This window comes from Myotis myotis, unplaced genomic scaffold (genome assembly GCF_014108235.1).
Source record: "Myotis myotis isolate mMyoMyo1 unplaced genomic scaffold, mMyoMyo1.p scaffold_m19_p_6, whole genome shotgun sequence".
In the NCBI taxonomy this organism is placed as follows: Eukaryota; Metazoa; Chordata; class Mammalia; order Chiroptera; family Vespertilionidae; genus Myotis; species Myotis myotis.
The window spans coordinates 94,591,872-94,614,744 of NW_023416368.1; the positions used below are offsets into that span (position 1 = coordinate 94,591,872).

A 22,873-nucleotide genomic window follows, 5' to 3' on the forward strand; every position below is an offset into this window, starting at 1 on the left:
GATGGATAATGTAAGCATAGATCTCATGTACTAGTTATAACTATAACTATAATTACTTTTTATATAACTATAATTATTATTGCCTCCTGGACATCATCCCTGCTATGTCCATCAGGCAACCTAGATATTAATTTGGCCTTTTTCCTCCTCCTCCTGTGTCTTCGTTCTTCCCACCCCCACTCCATGATCAAAACCAGAGGTCATGTACTTTTCTCTCCTTTCTCATCCTTACTCCCCTGGCCCTGCCTCCTTACCCCTCTCTTAATTGCCTTTTCATGTCCCTCCTTCCTCATATACTCTGACTACTTCTCCACTGCCCCTCCACTGCCACCACCCTGATTCTTGCCCCATCATCACTCCCTGGACCTTCCAGATCTCCCTGCTCTGCCCACACATGCACATGCTGTTCTTGCCACAGCAGTCAGAGGGAGTCTTAAAACATGAGTCAGATTTCCTCGCTCCGCTGTTTAAGAATCATTTTAGTCCTTTCCTTAATAAGTACTTACCCAGCACCTACTAAGTGCCAGGCAGCGCTCTAGTGCTGGGGACACATCATTGAATAAGATAGTCCCAATCCTCATGGAGCTGACAGTTCAGTGGGGACAGGGAGACAAGAAGCAAGTAAACAACACACACCGCATTTGTCTTTCTCTGACTGGCTTATTTTGCTTAGTATTATAATCTCCAGGTCCCTCCATGGGAGGCATGCAATGAGGAAAATAACCTGGGTTATTTTCAGGAGCAGCAAGAGCTCTGCACAGCACTGCTGCTCTGAGTCCGTATTTTCTTCTGAATTCTCCTCAGCTATGCCAAGTACCAGGCCAGCTTCCTTCTCAAATCCTGCCCATTGTACTAACTGTTGGGGCAGAGCCCCTTTGCCAGGGTCTGGACCTTGTTGGCTGCCGGTTGGTAGACAGAGAAGCCATGAGAAGTTGTGGGTATGTAAGAATGAGTCTTTATTGCAGAAGCTGTGGCCATATAAGCCATCAGACAAAACAGTCCTTCACAGCAACCCCATATAGGCAGCCACACACTGGCTGGTAAACACATATTTTTCCCACACAGTATAGCAGTCTCTGTATCCACAGTTATTATCCGAGCAGCTGCATGCTGCCCCCTAGACTCACCACCTCACATAGTAACAGCACCTGAGCTCTCTGCCTCAGCCGCTTCTCCAGCCTCTTCCGTCTTGCACAGTAGCTATAATCCTCTGTGCCCACCTCAGCTTCTCCAGCCCACTCCTCTGTCCATTACGCTGGCTGGCCTCTGTAACTGCCTCTGAGCTTCTCTCCCAGCACACTGGCTGGTTAATTACATGTATTATACTCCTTAGACAAGGCCAGTTGCCAACAATGACATCGATCAGTTTGGCTACAGAAGGGCACAGTGACCGTGAGATTGCTGTATGTGCTGTGTACCTGCACACAGTCCGTGGACCTGTGTTTGGTATCTTAGCCTTGAACATTCTGATTTTGAGTCCCAGGCTCAGCATGACCTTGACCATCCGATGCACTCTAAACAGGGTCCCCACAGTTATGTGATAGTGGAGCTCCTTCGTTAGGGAGTCAGGGAAGGTATCTTGAGGCAGGTGGCAGTGCACTGAGTCCTAAGGTGAGGGAGGAGATGGTGGATGCAACAGCAAGTGAAAGAGAGAACCTGATGAGTCTGAAAGCCAGGAGGACATGGTGGCTGGAGAGTGAGTTCCAGGGGCCAGAGGTGAGATTAGGTAAAAGGCGAGGCTGGAAGAAAGCCTTTGTCAGCAAGCTCCTGGGCAGCTGGCTTGAAACCCTCACATGCAGACCAAATCCCCTCCCTACCTTACCCAGTTCACCATCCAGCTTCCTGCTCCATGCTGTAGCCAGATGGGGCTGTGCACTTCCCCCCAGACCACTAGGCTTTTGCTCTCACAGTGACCTCTTTCTAGAATGACATCCCACCCCCACCCCCCACCATCTTTCAAATTATCCTAATTTGAAAACTGACTCAAAGGCCTTGTTCACCAAATGAAGCCTTTTCTCCTGCTTTGATCATGCCCCTTCTCTGCCCTACACCCAGCATGACTGAATGTGGTAGGCAGTTAGACCTGAGGAGAGCAAGGGTGATGGGCCAAGTACAGAAGGTCACTGTGATGGAAAGCCCCAAATTCCCAGCAATGGGCAACCAATTGCAGGGTGGGACCTCACCCAGGGTGACTTTTGGATGTGGTTTGGACCCCCTGACCTTTCCTCCCTAGAGATAACATCTAGGCCTCAGTGGATTTCTCCTCCAGGTTCAGATAAGCAACAAAATCAGCCTCATTGGCCAAAGCCGGTTTGGCTCAGCGGATAGAGCGTCGGCCTGCGGACTGAAGGGTCCCGGGTTCGATTCCGGTCAAGGGCATGTACCTGGGTTGCGGGCACTTCCCCGGTGGGGGATGTGCAGGAGGCGGCTGATCGATGTTTCTCTCTCATCGATGTTTCTAACTCTCTATCTCTCTCCCTTCCTCTCTGTAAAAAATCAATAAAGTATATTTAAAAAAAAAAAAAAAAAAAAAAAAAAATCAGCCTCATTGACCAGCTGCATTGAATAATAACCCCCTGCCCTGGTGCTGGCCAATCAATCAGTGGAGACCACAACCCTGAAAGGACACACCTGGAAAACTGCTAAAATCTATTGAGAGCTTCCCCTGGGACTGCCCCTAAAATCTCCACCCTTAAAACCCTTAGGTCAGTGGTTCTCAACCTTGGCTGCACATTAGAATCACCTGGGAATTGTTTTAAAATCCTGATTTCTGGGCCTCATCCTTGGAAATTCTGTTGCTTTGTTACTAATGTTGTGGCCCCACCCCATAACAAAGAAACAGAGTTGGGGGCACCGGTTGATGTCATCGGGGCAAGCCTCTGGTGGTTATGGGGTGAGGCCACAATATTAGTAACAAAGAAACAGAATTTCCGGAGGATGAGGCCCAGAAATCAGGATTTTAAAAAGATTCCCAGGTGATTCTAATGTCTAGCCAAGGTTGAAAACCACTGCCTTACACAAAGGGACTTAGTTGGTTATCCCCTTGGGAGCCCTTTCCTAGGTGAGAGTTTGTATTTGCTTCCAATAAATTTCTACACTTCTACTAACAAGTACTTTTAATCCACAAATTTTATTCTTCAAACTTCATAAGACAAGAACCCACAAGGAGAGTCTGCTTACCAAACTCCACGATACAATATGATCTGGGTGATAATTTTAGGTGGTACATTAAATAACATTGAACCACATTCTTTTTTCCTTTTTTCAATCCTTAAAATCCTTTATTACCTAACAAGGAGAGAGGCTTGCTCTCTGTGGCTAATATCTCTTGAACAATTTTCTAACCCTCATCTTTCTCATTTAAGAGCTGGGGGGACCACCCCTCCACCAACACAGTTGGGACATAGACTGAGAGTCTGCAGAAAGCAACAGAATCTGGCTAGGATTTTCTTCCTTACATTTTATTGTGAAATTTTTAAACATTTAGAAAAATGGAAAGAATTGTACAGAGAATATCTCTGTACTCATAGCCCTACTCCCCGGATCCCACTGTTAGTAAGCTTTATCACAGATCTATCTTTCTATCCATCTGTCCATCATCTTACCTTTTTAAAAAATATATTTTCTATTTATTTTAGAGAGGAAGGGAGAGGGATATAGAAACATCAATGATGAGAGAGAATCATTGATTGGCTGCCTCCTGCACACCCCCCACTGGGGATCGAGCCTGCAACCTTGGCATGTGCCCTTGACTGGAAGCAAACCCGGGACCCTTCAGTCTGCAGGCTGACGCTCTCTCCACTGAGCCAAACCGGCTAGGGCTCTAGCTGGAATTTTAAAGCATTGGCATTGTTTTATTTTCATTCACTTTAGTTTTACTAATCTATTTATAGCAGGTGATATTGGCTTTCCATATGTAGTAGAGATATGTGTTTACATTTTTTTCTTATCTTTTTTATTTATTTGTTTTATTTATTTGTTTTGTGTTTACATTTTTAAAAACAGAGTCAAGGCCCTAGCCAGTTAGTTCAGTTGGTTAGAGCCATGGTCGGCAAACTGCGGCTCGCGAGCCACATGCGGCTCTTTGGCCCCTTGAGTGTGGCTCTTCCTAAGCCTTAGGAGTACCCTAATTAAGTTAATAACAATGTACCTACCTATATAGTTTAAGTTTAAAAAATTTGGCTCTTGAAAGAAATTTCAGTCGTTGCACTGTTGATATTTGGCTCTGTTGACTAATGAGTTTGCCGACCACTGGTAGAGCATCATCCTGATACACCAAGGTTATGGGTTTTCTGGTCAGGACACATACAAGAATCACTCAAGCCCTAACTGGTTTGGCTCAGTGGATAGAGCGTCAGTCTGCGGACTGAAGGGTCCCAGGTTTGATTCCGGTCAGGGGCATGTACCTTGGTTGCGGGCACATACCCAGTAGGGAGTGTGCAGGAGGCAACTGATTGATGATTCTCTCTCATCGATGTTTCTAACTATCTATCCCCCTCCCTTCCTCTCTGTAAAAAATCAATAAAAATATATTAAAAAAACAAAAAAGAATCACTCAATAGCCCTAGCCACTGTGGCTCAGTTGGCTGGGCATCGTCCAGTGCACTGAAAGGTGGCTGGTTGAGTCCCAGTCAGAGCACATGCCTAGGCTGCAGGCTCAATCTCCAGTAGGGGGCATGCAGGAGGCAGCCGATCAATGTTGCATTCTCATATTGATGTTTCTTTCTCTCTCTCCCTTACTCTCTAAAAATCAAATTAAAAAATCTTTTTTAAAAAATATATTTTATTGATTTTTTACAGAGAGGAAGGGTGAGGGATAGAGAGTTAGAAACTTCAATGAGAGAGAAACATCGATCAGCTGCCTCCTGCACGCCCCCCACTGGGGATGTGCCCGTAACCCAGGTACATGCCCTTGACTGGAATTGAACCTGGGACCCTTTATTTTAGAGAGGAAGGGAGAGGGATATAGAAACATCAATGATGAGAGAGAATCATTGATTGGCTGCCTCCTGCACACCCCGCAGGCCGACGCTCTATCCACTGAGCCACACCGGCCAGGGCTAAAAAATCTTTTAAAAATTTGTTTAAAAAAATCAACCAGTCTACACTAATAAAAGAGAAAAATGGTAATTGGCGTACGGCGCTACCCTTTTCATTGGCTAATCAGGGCTATATGCAAATTAACTGCCAACTAAGATGGCAGTTAACTGCCAACAAAGATGGCGGCTAATTTGCATATGTAGGCACAATGCAGGGAGGCGAAAGGGAAAGCAGGAAGAAGCCCCCTGCCACTGACAGTGATCGGAAACCCAGGGGGGAGCTAAGAGCTGGGGCACAGGGCAAAGGCGGCCCTGGGGCCCAGCCATGATCGGAGAATCAGGCGCCTTTGCCGCCCTGGCCAGTGATAGCAGCAAGTAGGGGTGGAGCCAGCGATGGGAGCTGGGCATGGTCGAAGCTGGCAGTCCCAGGAGCTAGGGGTCCCTTGCCTGGGCCTAAAGTGGAGCCCACAATCGCGGGGCCGCTGCAGCTGCGGGTCCCCGCTGCCTGGGGCCGGATGCCTCAGCCAGAGGCGTCCTGCAGGGACAGGGGCGGAGCCCGCGCGATCGCAGCGCCCCCCCGCTGCGACTGCGGGTCCCCACTGCCTGGGCCAGACGCCTAGGCCAGAGGCGTTAGGCCTGGGCAGGGGCGGAGCCTGCAACCGCGGGGAGCTGGGGACACCTCTGCCGGAGGCCTCAGGCCTGGTCAAGGGACCAATTTGGTGATTGGTGATTGGAGGGTGATGAGGGTCAACTCCTCTGGCCGAGGCATCAGGCCTGGGCGGGGGGCTGGGGGTCCCCTGCCCAGGCCTGATGCCTGGGCCAGAGGCATCAGGCATGGGTGGGGGGCGGAGCTGGGGATTGGAGGGATATTATGGTCCCCTTGCCCAGGCCTGAAGCCTGGGTCAGAGGCGTCAGGCTTGGGCGGGGGGTGGAGCAAGCGATCAGAGGGAGATGGGGGTCCCCTGCCCAGGCATGATTCCTGGGCCAGAGGCCTCAGGCCTGGGCGGGGGTCAGAGCCAGTGATCAGGGGAAGATGGGGGTCCCCTGTCCAAGCCTGACACCTCTGGCGGAGGCGTCAGGCCTGGGCAAGGGGCCGATCAGGCGATCAGAGGGTGATGGGGGTCTACACCTCTGGCCGAGGCATCAGGCCTGGGCAAGGGGCAGAGCCAGCAATCGGAGGGGTCTGGGGGTCCCCTGCCCAGGCCTGACGCCTGGGCCAGAGGCATCAGGCCTGGGCTGGGGGCAGAACCAGTGATGGGGGGAAATGAGGGTCCCCTGCCCAGGCCTGACGCCTCTGTCAGAGGCGTCAGGCCTGGGCAAGGGGCCGATCCTGCGATTGGAGGGTGATGGGGGTCAACACCTGAGGGCTCCCAGTATGTGAGAGGGGGCAGGCTGGGCTGAGGGACACTCCCCCCCACACACACCCAGTGCATGAATTTCGTGCACCGGGCCCCTAGTCTATACTAATAAAAGGGTAATATGCTAATTAGACCGGGTCTGGTCCTCCTTCTGGACAAAGCCACAGTGATGGGGAACCTAGGCAGAGGCGGTTAGTAGCGTTCAGGCCATCAGGGGAGAGCGGTTAGGGGCGATCAGGCAGGCAGGGCAGGACAGTTAGGGGTGATCAGGCAGGCAGGCAGGTGAGCGGTTAGGAGCCAGCGGTTCCGGATTGCGAGAGGTATGTCCGACTGCCAGTTAGATCGGGCCTAAACTGGCAGTTGGACATCCTCCAAGGTGTCTGGATTAGAGAGGGTGCAGGCTGGGCTGAGGGAACCCGCTCCCCCCCTCCCCCCCGCGCGCTTGTGCATGAATTTCGTGCACTGGGCCTCTAGTAAGTACATAAATAAGTGAAATAACAAATCAATGTTCCTCTCTTTCTAAAAATGAATCAATCAATAATTTTAAAAAAATAAATATTTATTTTAAAAAATGTATTTTATTGATTTCAGAGAGGAAGGTAAAGGGAGAGAGAGATAGAAACATCAATGACAAGAGAAAATCATTGATCAGCTGCCTCCTGCATGCCCTCCCTTGGGGATCCAGCCCACAACCCAGGCATATGCCCTTGACTGGAATCAAACTGTGACCTCCTGGTCCATAGGTTGATGCTCAACTACTGAGCCACACCAGCCAGGCTAAATCATTGTTTAAAAATAAATAAAAATGGAGTCAATAAATCCTGATATGCCTGGGAGTGAGCTGCTTTGTTTGTCATTTAGCTTAATTATTAACAGCATACCCCCTTTCACTTTCAAAAAGCGTCTCAGTTTGGACCATCAGTTATAGGTCTGTAATGGGAGGGGCTTGGTACTAGCAGGGACTCCCCTTTCACTACAGTATCCCAAGCACTTAGTACAGGGTTTTAGCATGTAGCAGGTGCTTGGTCAATACTAGTTGAATTTATATATACATTTTTTAAAGCCAATTTAAAGGAAAACATACAGACGTGACCAAAAAAATGTGAATTTACCCCAAACACTGCATTAACGTACACATTAGAGCTGTGCTGTCCAAATATGGTGGCCATTGGCCTCTGTGACTGTTAAGTACTTAAAATATGGTTGGTCCAAATTCAGATGTGCCACAAATGTAAAATACATGCCAGATTCCAAATATCTATAATAATAAAAGCATAATATGCAAGTTAGACCGAACAGCTGAACAACCTTCCAGACATCCTTCCAGATGACCTTCCAGATGAAGCCGGGGCTGTGAGGGCTGAGGCAAGCCACCATGGCTGCAAGTGCCAAGCCCCTTGCATGAATTTCATGCATCGAGCCTCTAGTCTTACTAATAAAAGCCTAGGTGGTCCTCATGCCATCACACCATGATGCCCTCGTGCCATCACAAGATGGCTGCATGCACAGCAGGCGTGCGCAGGTGGGTGGGGCGGGGCTTGATGCTGCATGCGCAAGGGTACTGGAGGGAAGTTGACCAGGAGGTGCATGGGTGGGGGGCGGAATCCCGTGGGGCCCAGCCACGGGGCAGGACTCTGGGACTCGGGGGAGTGGCCCATGGGGCTGTGGGACTCCAGGACTTGGGGGAGTCCCCCATGGGGCTGTGGGACTCCGGGACTCGGGGGAGTTGCCCTGTAGGGCTCCGGGACTCCAGGACTTGGGGAGGTCCCTCAGCCGTGCAGAGCACCAGCCCCACAGGCTAAACATCAGGGGAAAGGGCACCACCCCCACTTCACCTCCACCCCGGGGGGGGGGGGGAATGAGATTCAGCTCCAGTGTTGGGATAAACCTGGGGTAGCAGGAGTTGCCCACACTCCACGTCCACTCTCCAGCCTTGACCTGGGGTATGAACATGACAGAAAATTTCCCTGGTCACTGCCTGGTCCCCTACCCTGAGGTTCTCCTTACACAAGAGCAGTGATTTCATTTCCTGACAAGAGCAGTGACCTCACTTCCTGTCTATGGAGCCCAACAGAACGTGGAACCCTGGTTACCAGGCAGCCACGTTCTAAAACAGCCCCTACCCAGCTCATTTGATAGAGATATTCCCACCAAGGCATGTTGTGCTGTTTGCCGCAGTCCCGCTGCCGTGATAGGCAAAGAGCCAGCCATCACAGCTTCTTCCACCGCTGCTGCTGCTGGCTCCGCACTCAGCCCTGACTCCTCTGGCCCTTTTCACAGGGGAACCCAGAGGTAACCCAGGGAGGTCCAGGACGGTTTTCTTAGAGCCAGGCCACCACTCTCATCTCCCTCACCAGCCCGGTGTCCCCTGGGGCACTGGCCCCACAGGGTGCCGGCTTTGACGCGGCGTACCTGCGGGCACCATCACAGATTCTGACAGGAGAGAGGAGGAAGCCGGATACCCTCACCCGGGAATTGGCAAATAGTGATATTAAAATATTTCTTCTAATTGATTCCCTTTCAATGTGCACGAATTTGTGCACCAGGCCACTAGTCTATAATAATAAAAGCATAATATGCTAACTAACCAGACAGCTGAATGACCTTCCGGACGTCCTTCCAGAGGACCTTCCAGACAAAGCTGGGGCTGTGAGGGCAGAGGCAGGCAGTCATGGCTGTGAGGGCCAAGGCAAGCTGCCGCGGCTGTAAGGGCCAAGCCCCTTGCACAAATTTCGTGCATTGGGCCTCTAGTTTAGTACATAAAAGCAATGTCAAGTATTTCATTAATAACTTCTATGAAGAGACAAACAAGATGGCAGCATAGGTAAACACCTGAACTAGCTGCCACGTACAACTACATTAAAACACTACAACTAAAAGACAAAACGAATACCATCCAGAACCACGGGAAGGCTGACTGAGTGGAAATTCTACAACCAGAAGGAAAAAGAAAAGCACATTGAGTCCGGTAGGAGGTGCAGAGCTGTGGAAGTGTGGAGGTACAGAGGCGCATGTGAAAGGGGCTGGCAGCAATTATGCTGTTGTCTTTTTCAACTGGGAGGGAGATACAAGCTCCCAACTGCTCTGAAATCCAGTTCTGGGCGAGAATCTGGATTTATACGGAGAGAAACTGTACTGTCTGGCATCAGGCCGGAGTGTGAGGGCAGCTTTCTCGCAGAGGTGCTTACAGCGTCCATTGTTCCTGCATGGGGCAAGGGACATAGAGACCCAGGGACCTATGGGGGAGGGTCGAAGGCAACCATTGCTGTTTGCCCTGTGACTCCCTGAGACCACGCCCCACCCAATTTACAACCCCACCCAAGCTGTGCACAGAGGCTTTTGCATACTAAAGGCCTGGTCTTTCCCTGCCTAAAAACTTGTCAAACCGCAGCTGGGTGTGAGAAACCCAGAGGTTCCAAAAGAAGGCCTAAGGCTCGTCAGCAGTCTGCATTACTTCACAGCTGCGCCTCATCTGGGCACCTCCAAACCCCAAACAAAGAGAAGGAATCTGCAGATCTCTCTGTAGCTTCTGCTGGGTGGCCTCAGGCAGTAGGTGACTTTGCACCCCCTTGGAGATCCAAGAGCCAGTCTACCCAGTGGTCAGAGTGAGACCATCCAGATTACAACTCTTCACATCCATAAGAGACACACTCAGGGGGCAGGCTCAGTGAGCAACAAAGCCCCACTGAAGGAAGTCCTGCCCATAAGGGTGTCTCCAGCACAGAAGTTCTCCCATTATAGACACATTGACCTGGAGGTCAATTCCTATCAGTGATACCAACAGCAATCAAGGCTTAACTACAACAAGACTGTGCACACAGCCCACAAAGGGGTGCACCAAGAGTGTCCACCTCAGGTAATTGGGGAGGCTGAGCCACTGGGCCCTATACGACACCTAGCACACAAAGCCACTCTGTCAACACAGGGAAGCAGCCAAAATGCAGAGAGAAAGAAACAGGTCACAAATGAAAGAAATGGAGAAAAGCAAACTACTGGATATAGAGTTCAAAATCATGGTTATAAGGCTACTCAAGAATCTTCTAGAAACCTCTGACAAATATAGTGAGACCCTCAAGTATATGAAAAAGGACCAATTAGAAATTAAGCATACACTGAAATAAAGAATAATATACAGGAGGAACCAAGATGGCGGCATAAGGTATAGACCTGTGCGTGCTGCCTCCCACAACAACATTGAAACTACCAACTATAAGACAAAGTAGCTGTCATCCAGAACCACAGGAAAGATGGCCCAGTGGAAGTTCTACAACTGGAAGAAAAGAAAGAGGCACATTGCGACTGAGCAGGAGGTGCAGAGGTGCCAAGAACAGAGGTACAGAGGTGTGCGCCAGGCGGGCTGCAACTGGATGCGTGTTTTTTTTCAATCGGAAGGGGATACAAGCTCTCAAATCCACTGAGCCTGTTTGGGGTGGGATTCTGAGGTCCCAGACCCCTACAGGGAGAGGCTGGACTGTCTCACAGCAGGTTGAAGAGCGAGGGTGGCTTTCTTTTTTTTTTTTTTTTTTTTTTATTAAAAGAGGGTGGCTTTCTCACGGAGCTGCTCGCAGGGATCATTGTTGCTGCGGAGGCACGGCACTCGGGAACGCGGGGATGCGGAATCGTGGAGAGGCGAGGAGTCACGGAGACGCTGACGACAACCATTGCTGTTTGCTCTGCCCTGGTGATTCTCTGAGACCCCGCCCTACTCAATTTACATCCCCACCTAACCTGTGCCAGTGGCACAAAAGGAACCACCTGTGCTTTTGCAGCCTAACCCAACAAACTGCTGATTTCAACTCCTCGCATCCATAAGGGACACACTCAAGAAGCAGACTCAGGTTCGGAGGAAGCCGGAGCCGGATCCGGCTGGGCCGGCGACATGGAACCGCTGTACCAGCAAACGCACAAGCAGGCCCACCAGATCCAGTCTCACATGGGATGCCGGGAGACGGCAGACAAGCAGTCTGTGCACTTAGTAGAAAACGAAATCCAAGCAAGCATACCAGATATTCAGCCAGCTAGAACACCTGGAGATTTTGTCCAGCAAGGAACCTCCCAACAAAAGACAGAATGCCAAACTTTGTGTTGACCAGTTAAAGTATGATGTCCAGCACGTGCAGACTGCTCTCAGAAACTTCTAGCATTGGCGATATGCAAGGGAGCAGCAGGAGAGACAGTGAGAGGAGCTTCTGTCTTGCACCTTCACCCCCAACATGGGATGCGGCGCCCCCTGTGAGGCTGTGACACCCCCTGTGAGGCTGCGTGAGGCTGCAACGGCCCCTGCGAGGCTGCGAAGGCCCCTGCGAGGCTGCGAAGGCCCCTGCGAGGCTGTGAGGCTGCGATGGTCCCTGCGAGGCTGAGAAGGCCCTGCGAGGCTGCGACGGCCCCTGCAAGGCTGCGTGAGGCTGCGATGGTCCCTGCGAGGCTGAGAAGGCCCCTGTGAGGCTGCGAAGGCCCCTGCGAAGCTGCGTGAGGCTTCGACGGCCCCTGCGAGGCTGCGACACCCCCTGAGAGGCTGCATGAGGCTGCGATGGCCCCAGCGAGGCTGTGACGCCCCCTGCGAGGCTGCGTGAGGCTGCGACGGCCCCTGTGAGGCTGTGACGCCCCCTGCGAGGCTGCATGAGGCTGCAACAGCCCCTGTGAGGCTGTGACGCCCCCTGCGAGGCTGCATGAGGCTGCAACAGCCCCTGTGAGGCTGCGACGCCCCCTGCGAGGCTGCGTGAGGCTGCGTGAGGCTGCGACGGCCTCTGCAAGGCTCCACACCCCCTGAGAGGCTGCATGAGGCTGCGACAGCACCTGCGAGGTTGCGTGAGGCTGCGACGCCCCCTGCGAGGCTGCGTGAGGCTGCGACAGCACCTGCGAGGCTGTGACAGCCCCTGTGAGGCTGCGACAGCCCCTGCAAGGCTGCAACGCCTCCTGCGAGGCTGCGTGAGGCTGTGACGGCACCTGCGAGGCTGCGACGGCCCCTGCGAGGCTGAGATGGCCCCTGTGAGGCTGTGATGGCCCCTGCGAGGCTGCGACGGCCCCTGCGAGGCTGAGATGGCCCCTGTGAGGCTGCAACAGCCCCTGCAAGGCTGCGACGGCCCCTGCGAGGCTGAGATGGCCCCTGTGAGGCTGCGACGGCCCCTGCGAAGCTGAGATGGCCCCTGTGAGGCTGCGATGGCCCCTGCGAGGCTGCGACGGCCCCTGCGAGGCTGAGATGGCCCCTGTGAGGCTGCAACAGCCCCTGCAAGGCTGCGACGGCCCCTGCGAGGCTGAGATGGCCCCTGCGAGGCTGCGATGGCCCCTGCGAGGCTGCAATGGCCCCTGGGAAGCCGGCGGAACCGCGCGAGGTGCCCAGACGGCTTCGTCAATGGCCCGCGAACCAGCTTGCAGCCCCACGCACAACTATCACCTGAAGGGCGAGAGGGGCAAGAGCAGCTGTAGTGTTGCTTTCTCCTCACTTTTGGTAGTGAAATCCTCATTTTAAACATAAGCGGACACATTATTTTAAAAAGCCACAATGTGGCTCCGCACCGTTTCTGAGTAGAGCGTGAACAAGTCATGAGAGACCTTTCTGAGCACAGGGACACATTGTGGATGGAAATAGCTACAGTTTCCCTGTGTATGACCTTTGACCCGGCGACAAAAATCGTACACCTATGGATTAGGACAGTGGGGGGGTAAGGGCAGAGGGTGGGGTGGGAACTGGGTGGATGGGAGCTATGGGAGGAAAAAAGGGAACAACTGTAATAATCTGAACAATAAAGATTTATTTTTTTTTTAAAAAAAGAATGATATACAGAGATCCAACAGCAGACTAGAGGATCCCAAGAACCAAGGCAAAGATTTGAAATACAAAGAAGCAAAAAAACACCCAACCGGAAAAGCAAAAGGAAAAAAGAATCCAAAAATACGAAGATAGTGTAAGAAGCCTCTGGGACAACTTCAAGCATACCAACATCCAAAGTATAGGGGTGCCAGAAGAAGAGAGAGAAAAAGATATTGAAAACTTATTTGAATAATGACAGAAAACTTCCCCTACCTGGTGAAATAAATAGACTTACAAGTCCAGGAAATGCAGAGAACCCCAAACAAACGGAATCCAAAGAGGACCACACCAAGACACATCATAATTAAAATGCCAAGGGCAAAAGACAAAGAGAATATTAAAAGCAGCAAGAGAAAAACAGTTAGTTACCTACAAGGGAGTACCCATACGACTGTCAGCTGATTTCTCAACAGAAACTATGCAGGCCAGAAGGGAGTGGCAAGAAATATTCAAAGTGATTAATAGCAAGAACCTACAACCAAGATTACTCTACCCAACAAAGCTATCATTTAGAACTGAAGGTCAGATAAAGAGCTACACAGATAAGAAAAAGCTAAAGGAGCTCATCTCCACCAAACCAGCATTAGATGAAATGCTGAAGGATATTCTTTAAGAAGAAGAGGAAGAAGAAGAAAAAGGTAAAGATAAAAGTTATGAACAACAAAGTGACAACAAATACATATCTATCAACAAGTGAATCTAAAAATCAAGTGAATAAAAAATCTGATGAACAGAATAAACTGGTAAATAGAATAGAATCAAGGGCATAGAAAAGGAATGGACTGACAATTCTCGGTGGGAAGGGAGTGTGGGGGGTGCAGGAAGAGTCTGGCCAAAAATCATACACCTATGGACGAGGACAGTGGGGTGGGGTATAAGGGTGGCGGGGGGGGGGGGGGGAGTGCGTACGTAGGAACCGGGTGGAGGGGAGCTATGGGGGGGAAAAAGAGGAACAACTGTAATAATATGAACAATAAAGATTTATTTTAAAAAAATAACTTCTATGTTGATCACATATTGAAATAGTAATATTTTTGATATATTGGATTCAATAAAATATATTTGTAAAATTCATTTCACCTGTTTCTTTTTACTTCTTTTAAAAAAAATTTTTATCAGTTGTTGGGACACTGAGAGGTTAATGGTGATTCACATGCATAAATATGATCAGGAGGGTGTTCTAATTTTCTCTTTACCTGCTTCTAGAAGGAATGAATGGGGGCTTTTGTTTTCTAATTTTGAAAATAAAAGTAACATACACATCATAAAATAATAAATGAAGGAAATAAAAATCAGTTGGCAGAGGTGGCAGGAATAACCATTTTTGTCCTTAACAGACCAGGGAGTGTTCACCTCCACCTTGAGAACATGTTTACCTGGATTTTGAAACTGTCCACTTTTAACAAACTTAAGGACAAAGAAGAATAAAATAATCTGAAGCTGCTTTTATTTCAAGAATTCTGTGAGCTCCACCCAGACACCAGTGGCATGGGCTTGTCCCACAGCACCCACATACAACAGCACCGTGAGGGTGCCCTCATCCCCTGGCCAGTCAACATGACTGAATCTACCATTGAGGGCTGCCTGGTTGCCCCCGAGTGGTCCCTTTGCATCTCCCACTCCTTGGGTAGGCAAAGAGCAGGCCTCAATGCCCGTTGGTCCCACACTTCTGTGGTCTGTGCCCTGTACTGTCCTCAGAGGGTACGTCACCTATAGCCACCCTACTAAGAAAGGGGGCCTCTTCAGTCATAGGCTGCTTCTCTGTCCACATTGCTCCAAATGGCCCCTGCCCAGAGCCCCTGCCCAGGCAGAGTGTGGCCACATGCTGGGCCAGAATCACAATCACTGTCCTCTAGGAGCCTGGGACCAGGCCCCAGCAAGGAGGCTAAGAGGCTGCTTCATCCATTCTGGGCTGAATCAGCATGGTGGTGGCCTGCAATGGGTAGTAGCGGCCCCGCCAGGTCTTCCAGAAGATGCCCTTCTTGCGCTGCTGCCGATGCCGAGGAATGGAGTGGAAGTACTGGCCATTAAGGTTCGAGTGGCTGCAAGTACCAAACCACCAGCCTCCTGTCAGAAAAAAGGGGGCATGGTTAAGCGGGGCCTAACCACTGGGGCTGGGATAGCGATGCGGCTAGGCATTGGACTTACACACTTTCGATGGGAGGGCTTTGGCAGTGGTTGTCAAATTGTATCCTGAAGAACCACAGGTTGTAACAGAGGAGCCTCAGGGACTCAGGGATCCCCAACCCAATAACCACAGCTCTCACATCTGTGATCATGGCAAGTTACTTCCCTGCCCCTGACATTCATTAAAGACTTTCTATGATTGTCGTCTGTCTCATCAATTTATATTAGATTGAACCATAAAAAAATTACCAGTATTCCATCACTTTTTGATGTATTTTTTATTTATTTATAAAGTCACCCTTTTAAATGTTTTTTAATTGATTTTTTTAGAGAGAAAGGAAAGAAGAGGGAGAGAGAGATAGAAACATCAATGAGAGAGACATTGATTGACTGACTCTTGCACCACCCCCCCCCCCACACACACACACACACACAGATCGAGCCCACAAGTTGGGCATGTGCCCTGACTGGGAATTGAACTGGTGATGTCTTGGTCCATGGGTCAATGCTCAACCACTGAGCAACACTTGCCAGGCTTTTGTTATTTTTTAATCTTTACCTCAGGATGTTTTTATCGATTTGAGAGAGAGAGAGAGAGAGAGAGAGAGAGAGAGAGAGAGAAAGAGAAACATGGATGGGTTGCCTTCCTTATGCAACCCAACCAGGGGATTGAACCCACAACCTGGGTATGTGCCCTGACCAGGGATCAAACCCACAGCCTTTCAGTGCATGGGATGACACTCCAACCAACTGAGCCACACCCAGCTGCTCCATCATTTTTTGACCCACCAAAAGGGAGTTTGATGTTTCACTTCACAAGGCCTAGACTCTGCCTTAGATTTCATTAGAACAAGACGGAGTTTGTCTTGGTGGCTCTGCTACAATGTCATCTCATTGAATATTCATAATAATCCTATGGAGTAGGCACTGTGATTATACCCATTTTAAAGATGGGGCAACTGACGATGGGAGAGGTTAAGTCAGTTGCCCAACAGTACACAGCCAGTAAGGAAAAGAGGGTAATGGATGGACTTGTGTTGAAGGCAGGGCAGGGAAGCAGAAAAGCAGGGAGGGGAGGCCCCGCAGGCAAGACCAGGAGGGACAGAGCTTACTCACCAGAGAGGCTCTTTGCACAGTTCTTGTCCCCACGGAGGTCGTGGTCCTGGTCCCAAGTGGAGAAGGGAAGGGAGAGGCTACTGGGTGACACAGTGGTGGCACCCAGCTCGCTGGCCATAGGTGCTGTTAGCTGCAGGCTGTAGGCTGTGTCCTCACCACCCAGGCGGATGGGAAACTGAAATGACTTGGCATTGCCTTCCCAGTCCTGCAGCTGCACAGCCAGGTGGCTGCCATGGTCGCCCAAGATCAGGTGCATCTTCTCTAGGCCCAGCCAGAACTCTCCTACAGTGGGAAAGGTCATCAGTGAGACAGGGACCCACCACCACAGCCCCCTCCTCTCCCTGTGCCTCTGGCTTTTAGAAACACCCACCTTGGGGATCTCCAAAGCCAGTCTTATAGGCTTCCCAGGGCTGATTGAAATCCACGGAGCCATTCTGGCGCCTCTGAATTATGGTCCAGCCTCCATCTGCAGACAGGTACAAGGTCACTAGGAGCACCCTTGTCACAGGAGAATCCAATTCCTGCATTTGGCTCCAAAACTCCAAGCCACCTCCAAACCCAATCAATACTCCCCTCATTCATCCCAGCAGGACTGGAGGAAGGTGGTCAAAGGAAGGAATACTGTGGACTGGCCAGCAGGCGGGAGGCTCAGCCTAGGTCTTTGTCCCCAGGACTCAGCAGGGAAAGAGGGAGTGGGTGTGAGGGAGGTGGGCTGCATTTGACAGAATGACAACAGTTCCCTGTTGGACTACTGCATCCTACCTGAGGTCATCTTGCAGTTCACCAGGAAAGGCAGGGACCCCTGAGGCTGGATCTGGAATAGTCCACTTTGCCGTTCTCCCTTTTCAAACAGCTCTTGGCAGTCCCTGGGCAGCCCTATAGGGCAAAGAGAGACAGGGAGATTGAGTCAGAGACCAGTCCTGGGGGTCTCAGGAAACAGGTGCATGTAGAATCTGGGCAGTGGGCAACAGGGATATTAGAGGGCAATCCTGAGTTCAGGACACCCTCCCCTTCACTTGCATAAAGTCTTCCATGGTTCCCTTTGACCTTCCTTAATACGGACCACAAGATGCTCCAGGATTGGCCTCTGCCCCCATCCTCCCTCTTCCCACACTGCATGCCCACCTTCTGGCCACAGAGCCTTCCTTGTCCCACACATCTTCCTGCCACAGGTCCTTTGTACACGCTGGTCCCTCTGCCTAGAATGCTCTTCCCTCATGCCTTTTTATGCTTCAATGTAAGGGTCCCAGGTTCTGGAAGAAATTCCTGACCCTCAGACCAGACCAGACTCCCAGAAAGGAGCATCAAGGCCTTCCCACTGGCAACACTAGGGTCATCTGGTGTCCTCTCCCCAACTCCCTCCCCTGAATGAGGCCTCTATGAGGCCAGGGATAGGGAATGTTCTTGGACTGATCCTAGTCCACAGCAGGTGTTTAATAAAGACACAATGACTGAATGATTGATAAATGAATATTTGCAGGAGCTGAATGGGGGGTTGGGCAGGGGAGGCAAGAGCTGAGCTGAACTGGACAGGCTTTGCTTTGTCTAGTGGGGGATTCAGATCAGGTCTGGATGGGATTTGCCTGGACAGAGACTCTGCCCAGGGTCCCAGGGTGGGGAGTTAAATGATTGAGGAGGAAGGGAGAGAGGAAGGGAGGGAGGGAGGCAGGGAGGCAGGGAGGGAGGGAGGCAGGGAGAGAGGAGGAGGGGGAGGGAGGGAGGAAGTAGAAAGGAGGGATGTCTACAGCTGGTGGGAAGCCCTGCCCCCAGCCCAGCAAAGAAAGTAGGGGAAAGGTCGCTGGAGGGAAAGGGGGAGTGAGGGCCCAGGACAAGGGGTGAGTGTGTCCTAACGTTGCCAGGGTGGGGGCCAGCCCAGAGAGACTGCAGACACTTTCTGGCCCCTGGGGCAGCTCCCCTTTCCCCTACTTTCCTTTCTTCCAATCAGGACAGGCACCTGGCCAAACCACCAATGTGGCTTCCATTAGCACCAGCTGTTTCTCTCTCCAGCTCTGAACTTTCCCCTACTTGGCAGGACTGAGCTGGAGTCTGGGAGTTCCCAAATCCATGAGTTCCCCCCTCCAATCCCCTCCACATCCCTCAGCCTGGACTTATACCTCCTAGTCCATCCCAGAAGCCCCTCATCCCAGGACAGAAATTTGGGAGGGTGTACTGGACCCTTTCTGATACGAGTGGGGGCCGGGGGGAGCCGTGTGGGGGTGGGGGTGGGGGAGGGGGAAGCCCTCAAAAGAGAGGGCTGGAAGCCAGCAATCAGTCTGAGGGTGTGAAGGGGAGAATCTGAACTTTTACCCAGTTGGCTACAGACATAGATGCCAGGCCAGGTGATGGGGTAGGAGGACCAGAGGGAAGTCGGCTGGCTCTGGGGCCATGAACTTAAGGTGGGGCAGAGACAGGAAGCTGGGAGCCTGTGTTGACATACACAGACATGTGGTTGGAAAATTGGGGCAATTTCAGGCATACATTCAAACAGGACCCAGAACTGCAGAGGTGGCAATGGCTAGCTCTCTGTGGAAGTAGGGGAATGGGAAATGGGGGTAATCAGGTACTTTGGGGCCAAGAATGGGGTGAGGGACCAGGTGCTCAGATCAGCAGCCCTGGATTTGTCAGAGATGCAAGAGTGAATGCGTCTGGCTAGGGAGATAGGGTCCCTGCCCTTGGTCTACCTCCTAGATCAGTGATGGCGAACCTATGACACGCGTGTCAGAGGTGACACGCGAACTCAATTTTTTTGGTTGATTTTTCTTTGTTAAATGGCATTTAAATATGCCGAAACTGGTTTGGCTCAGTGGATAGAGCGTCAGCCTGTGGACTGAAAGGTCCCAGGTTCGATTCCGGTCAAGGGCATGTACCTGGGTTGCAGGCATATCCCCAGTGGGAGATGTGCAGGAGGCAGCTGATCGATGTTTCTAACTCTCTGTCTCTCTCCCTTCCTCTCTGTGAAAAATCAATAAAATATATTTTTAAAAAAATGGCATTTAAATATATAAAATAAATATCAAAAATATAAGTCTTTGTTTTACTATGGTTGCAAATATCAAAAAATTTCTATAGGTGACACGGCACCAGAGTTAAGTTAGGGTTTTTCAAAATGCTGACACGCCGAGCTCAAAAGGTTCGCCATCACTGTCCTAGATCCACATTCCAAGTCTTAGAACCCTTCTCACAGGCATTTGCTGTTCACCCAATAAGGACTCCAGACTCCCCAGCTGGCACCCTCTTGTCCACCATGTGCCCTCCTAGAAAGTTCCAACCTCCATGGAAGTGTCCCTGCACCCCTCCCCTTCCCCACACTCCTGCAGCCCAAATCCCTTTTAGACTTGGACCCTCTTTCCCAACCCTTGCTCTATTAGTGGCCAGCAAGTCTTTGGGGAAAACCCACTGGCCCACTGGGAAGAAGGGTGGGGCAGTTAGGGACAGAGCTGAAGAAGGTGCCCCATTAGCCCTTCACCAGAGCCCAGAGGGACCCAGGGCCAAGACTCTCTCCTCAAGTAAGATGGACATGACAAGGTGGGGGACAGGAATGGCACAGTGTATGCTGTGTGTGGAGGTGGAGCTGCCAGAGGACAGCAAAGGGCTGGACACTCACTGTGTAGGTGGGTTATATTGTGAGTGGAGCCAACAAGCTGGGACATCTTGGGTAGCCTCTTCCTCCTGGCAGGCGTGGCCACCCCGCGGCCCAGGTGCGTGGGGCCCAGGAGGCCCACCTGGGGAAGGACGGGAAGAGAATGTCAGATATGACTGGTTCACATCCAGACTCACAGGTTCAGCTTGGACCTCCCTGCCCTCCTGGTGCAAGCATCTGGTACCTGGCTCTGCAGGTTCTGGATTCTCAGGTGCTGCTTCTCCAGGTGGCGCTGCTGTTGGGCCACCTTTTGGAAGAGGAGCTCGATCCTGCTGTTCTGAGCCTTGAGTTGAGTCTGGAGAGAGTGTGAAAACCTGGTGAGGACCTAGCCTTCTGCCGCCAACCTCTCCATTCACCCGCTCCTCTGTCCTTCCAACTCTCCATCATTTGACTCCTGGGCAGGAGAGCTCAGGGAGCCCTGGAAGCGCACCACTTCCGTCCACGCCCTTCCAGGCTCGCAAGAGAGTAGTACGAGTGCGGACAGTCACTTGGGTAGCACGTACCTGCAGACTGCGGAGGGTCTCAGGGACGGCCTCGCCCCGGGAGACCGGACTTGCGGGGACGTGCGGGGGCGCGGCGGCTGTTCCCGGCTCCTTGCAGGCGGCTCCGCACGCGCTCAGACGCCGCTCCAGCGCGCCCAACTGCCCCCGGGTGCGCTCCGCGTGTTCGCGCAGCCCGTGCCCGAGCTGTAGGAGCCCGTGAGCCAGAACGTTCACCTCGTCCCAGGACGCGAAGCGCGGCGGCGGCTCTGCCGGCGCGGGGCGGCCCTGCGCGCTCAGCAGCCCGGCGGTAGCTGCGCACAGCACCAGGGCTGCTCCAGCCGTCGGCGCACAGCGCATCCTTCCCTGTGGCCTGGGCGCGGGGACGTAGGGACTCAGACAGAGGGGCGCGCGGGCTCTAGGTGGAAGCGGGTTCTAAACACGCGCCGACCCTGGCGGAGCCTCGGACGGGTGCAGAAGCCCCAAAGAACAAGGATCAGGTCCAAGCCTCCCGCCCTTCGTTTGGCGTGTTCCTGCGACAGCCTTTTTATAAGGCGGGTGCGAGATGGGGCGGAGCAGCTTCGAAGGCGGAGCGCACGTGCCAGGGGCGGGGTGTACAATCCGGGGTGGGGTTCTGTGCATTAGCAGCGGGGTGCAGGGCGCCCTAAGATTGCAAAACTCAGACTCCTCCCTACCTGGCTCTGACGCGGCTTCTCTGCAGACCGTGGGAGACCTGACTGTCCCCCTTCCCGTGATCCTCTTTCCTGCGCCGAAATTCCGAGTCCTTCCCCCCCCCCCTCATCCCGCCCCCACGCCCCTTTGCACTCAAAAAGGGCGCTGGCATACCGGAAGGCTGGGCGACTGGCATTCCTCGTGCCCTCCTCAAGTCAAAAGCTGGGGAGAGGGCGGGAAAGTGACATATGAGGAAAGGCCCTGGTGCGCTGAGTCCCGTAGGACCGGGAGGGGAGCCCAGGATGTCTGTGGGAGAGCTTCCCAAGACCAGGCCGGCCGCCCCCCCCCCCCCTCCACTACCACCCAGACGTCTCCAAGCTCCATGCTCCTTCCCGCTCAAGGATTCGTCATAGCAGAGGCGTCTGTGGATTCTTTAACGTCCCTCATCATCACCCTTCCCCACAACCTAGCAGCCGTGGGCAAACTACGGCCCGCGGGCCAGCCCGTTTGAGATGAATAAAACTAAAAAAAAAAAAAAAGACCGTACTCTTTTATGTAATGATGTTTACTTTGAATTTATATTAGTTCACACAAACACTCCATCTATGCTTTTGTTCCGGCCCTCCGGTCCAGTTTAAGAACCCATTGTGGCCCTGGAGTCAAAAAGTTTGCCCACCCCTGAGTCCTAGTGCCCTGTTGGCAGGGCCCGTGTCTGTCCTGTTAAGTCTCCAGCTCAGGGTCTCACTTCCCACACTCTCTACCACCAGGGTCTGCAGTGTCTGAGTCTTGCCTGCATCAAAGCAGAAACCTCAGAACAGAAAGAGGGGATACTTGGAAGGAAGGCCAACCCATTCATTCATTCATTCATTCATTCATTCATTCATTCATTGGGCAGTCAGCTACTCTCCTATATGGAGTTCCCAAGTTGGTGGCAGAGAGACCCCAATACTCTGAGACTAGGGAGTGAGCAAGGCTAGGACAGAGGAAGAGCTGAATGCAGCTGTGAGGCTGCACCATGTCCATTCCACAAGGGTAAACATTTATCCAACAAACTTTCACTAAAGTCTCCCCCCGCCATCCCCTACCAACCCCCCTACACCCTGTCAGGAAAGAGGCTGGCACAGAAACATCCATCTGCCAGGAAAAACCCGGGGGCAGGTTAGTTCCAAGTTCTGGCAAGAACAGAGTTGACTCAGCAGGGCTTGGAGCCAGTTCAGCCTCTGTAATCTGAAACTGCATGCCTCCGGCCTGATGTGCAGCTCACCATTCACATTTGGCCGGCCCAGATCCCAGGATCACAGATCTTGGCAGCCGTGCCAGGCAGATGGGAAGGGCAGGGAGGAAAATCTCCACAAGGAGTAGACCTGGACAGTCATCATCTGCCCTGGCAGCCAGCCTGTCCACGCCCGAAGCCCATGGCCTCCGTCTGAGTGGGTGGCATTGCTATCCCAGAGCGTGTTCTTTCACCCCTGGCTTCCTGCGCTGAGATAAATGATCAGTTACTTTCCCAACCTGATGGCCTTTTCGCGATCCATTTTTTAGCGGCTTCTTTCTCAATGCCGTGTTTCAGAGGGCACAAAACACCAAAGGCCCTCTCTCAGAGGCAAGTGCCCTGAACAAGGCACAGAAGT

The 22,873-nt window shown here is 52.0% G+C and overlaps 1 protein-coding gene across 1 annotated transcript; it reads right to left on the bottom strand.

Annotated features, from left to right (window-relative positions):
* Positions 1-14,633: 14,633 nt before the first annotated feature.
* On the bottom strand, positions 14,634-21,110 carry ANGPTL4 (angiopoietin like 4). The gene is made up of 7 exons (XM_036315365.1): positions 20,595-21,110; positions 20,276-20,386; positions 20,056-20,173; positions 17,214-17,327; positions 16,822-16,917; positions 16,452-16,733; positions 14,634-15,275 (listed from the first exon to the last, which is right to left on the bottom strand). The coding sequence occupies exons 1-7, from the start codon at positions 20,928-20,930 to the stop codon at positions 15,094-15,096; spliced, it is 1,239 nt and encodes a 412-aa protein (XP_036171258.1). The 5' UTR covers positions 20,931-21,110; the 3' UTR covers positions 14,634-15,093.
* Between the last annotated feature and the right edge of the window lie 1,763 nt (positions 21,111-22,873).

Coding starts and splice junctions, on each gene's coding strand:
- ANGPTL4 (XM_036315365.1), bottom strand. CDS start 20,930: ATGCGCTGTGCGCCGACGGCTGGAGCAGCCCTGGTGCTGTGCGCAGCT. Junction 16,918..17,213: donor GAACTGCAAGATGACCTCAG/GTAGGATGCAGT, acceptor ACCTGTCTGCAG/ATGGAGGCTGGACCATAATT. Junction 15,276..16,451: donor CTGTGCAAAGAGCCTCTCTG/GTGAGTAAGCTC, acceptor TTTTTCTGACAG/GAGGCTGGTGGTTTGGTACT.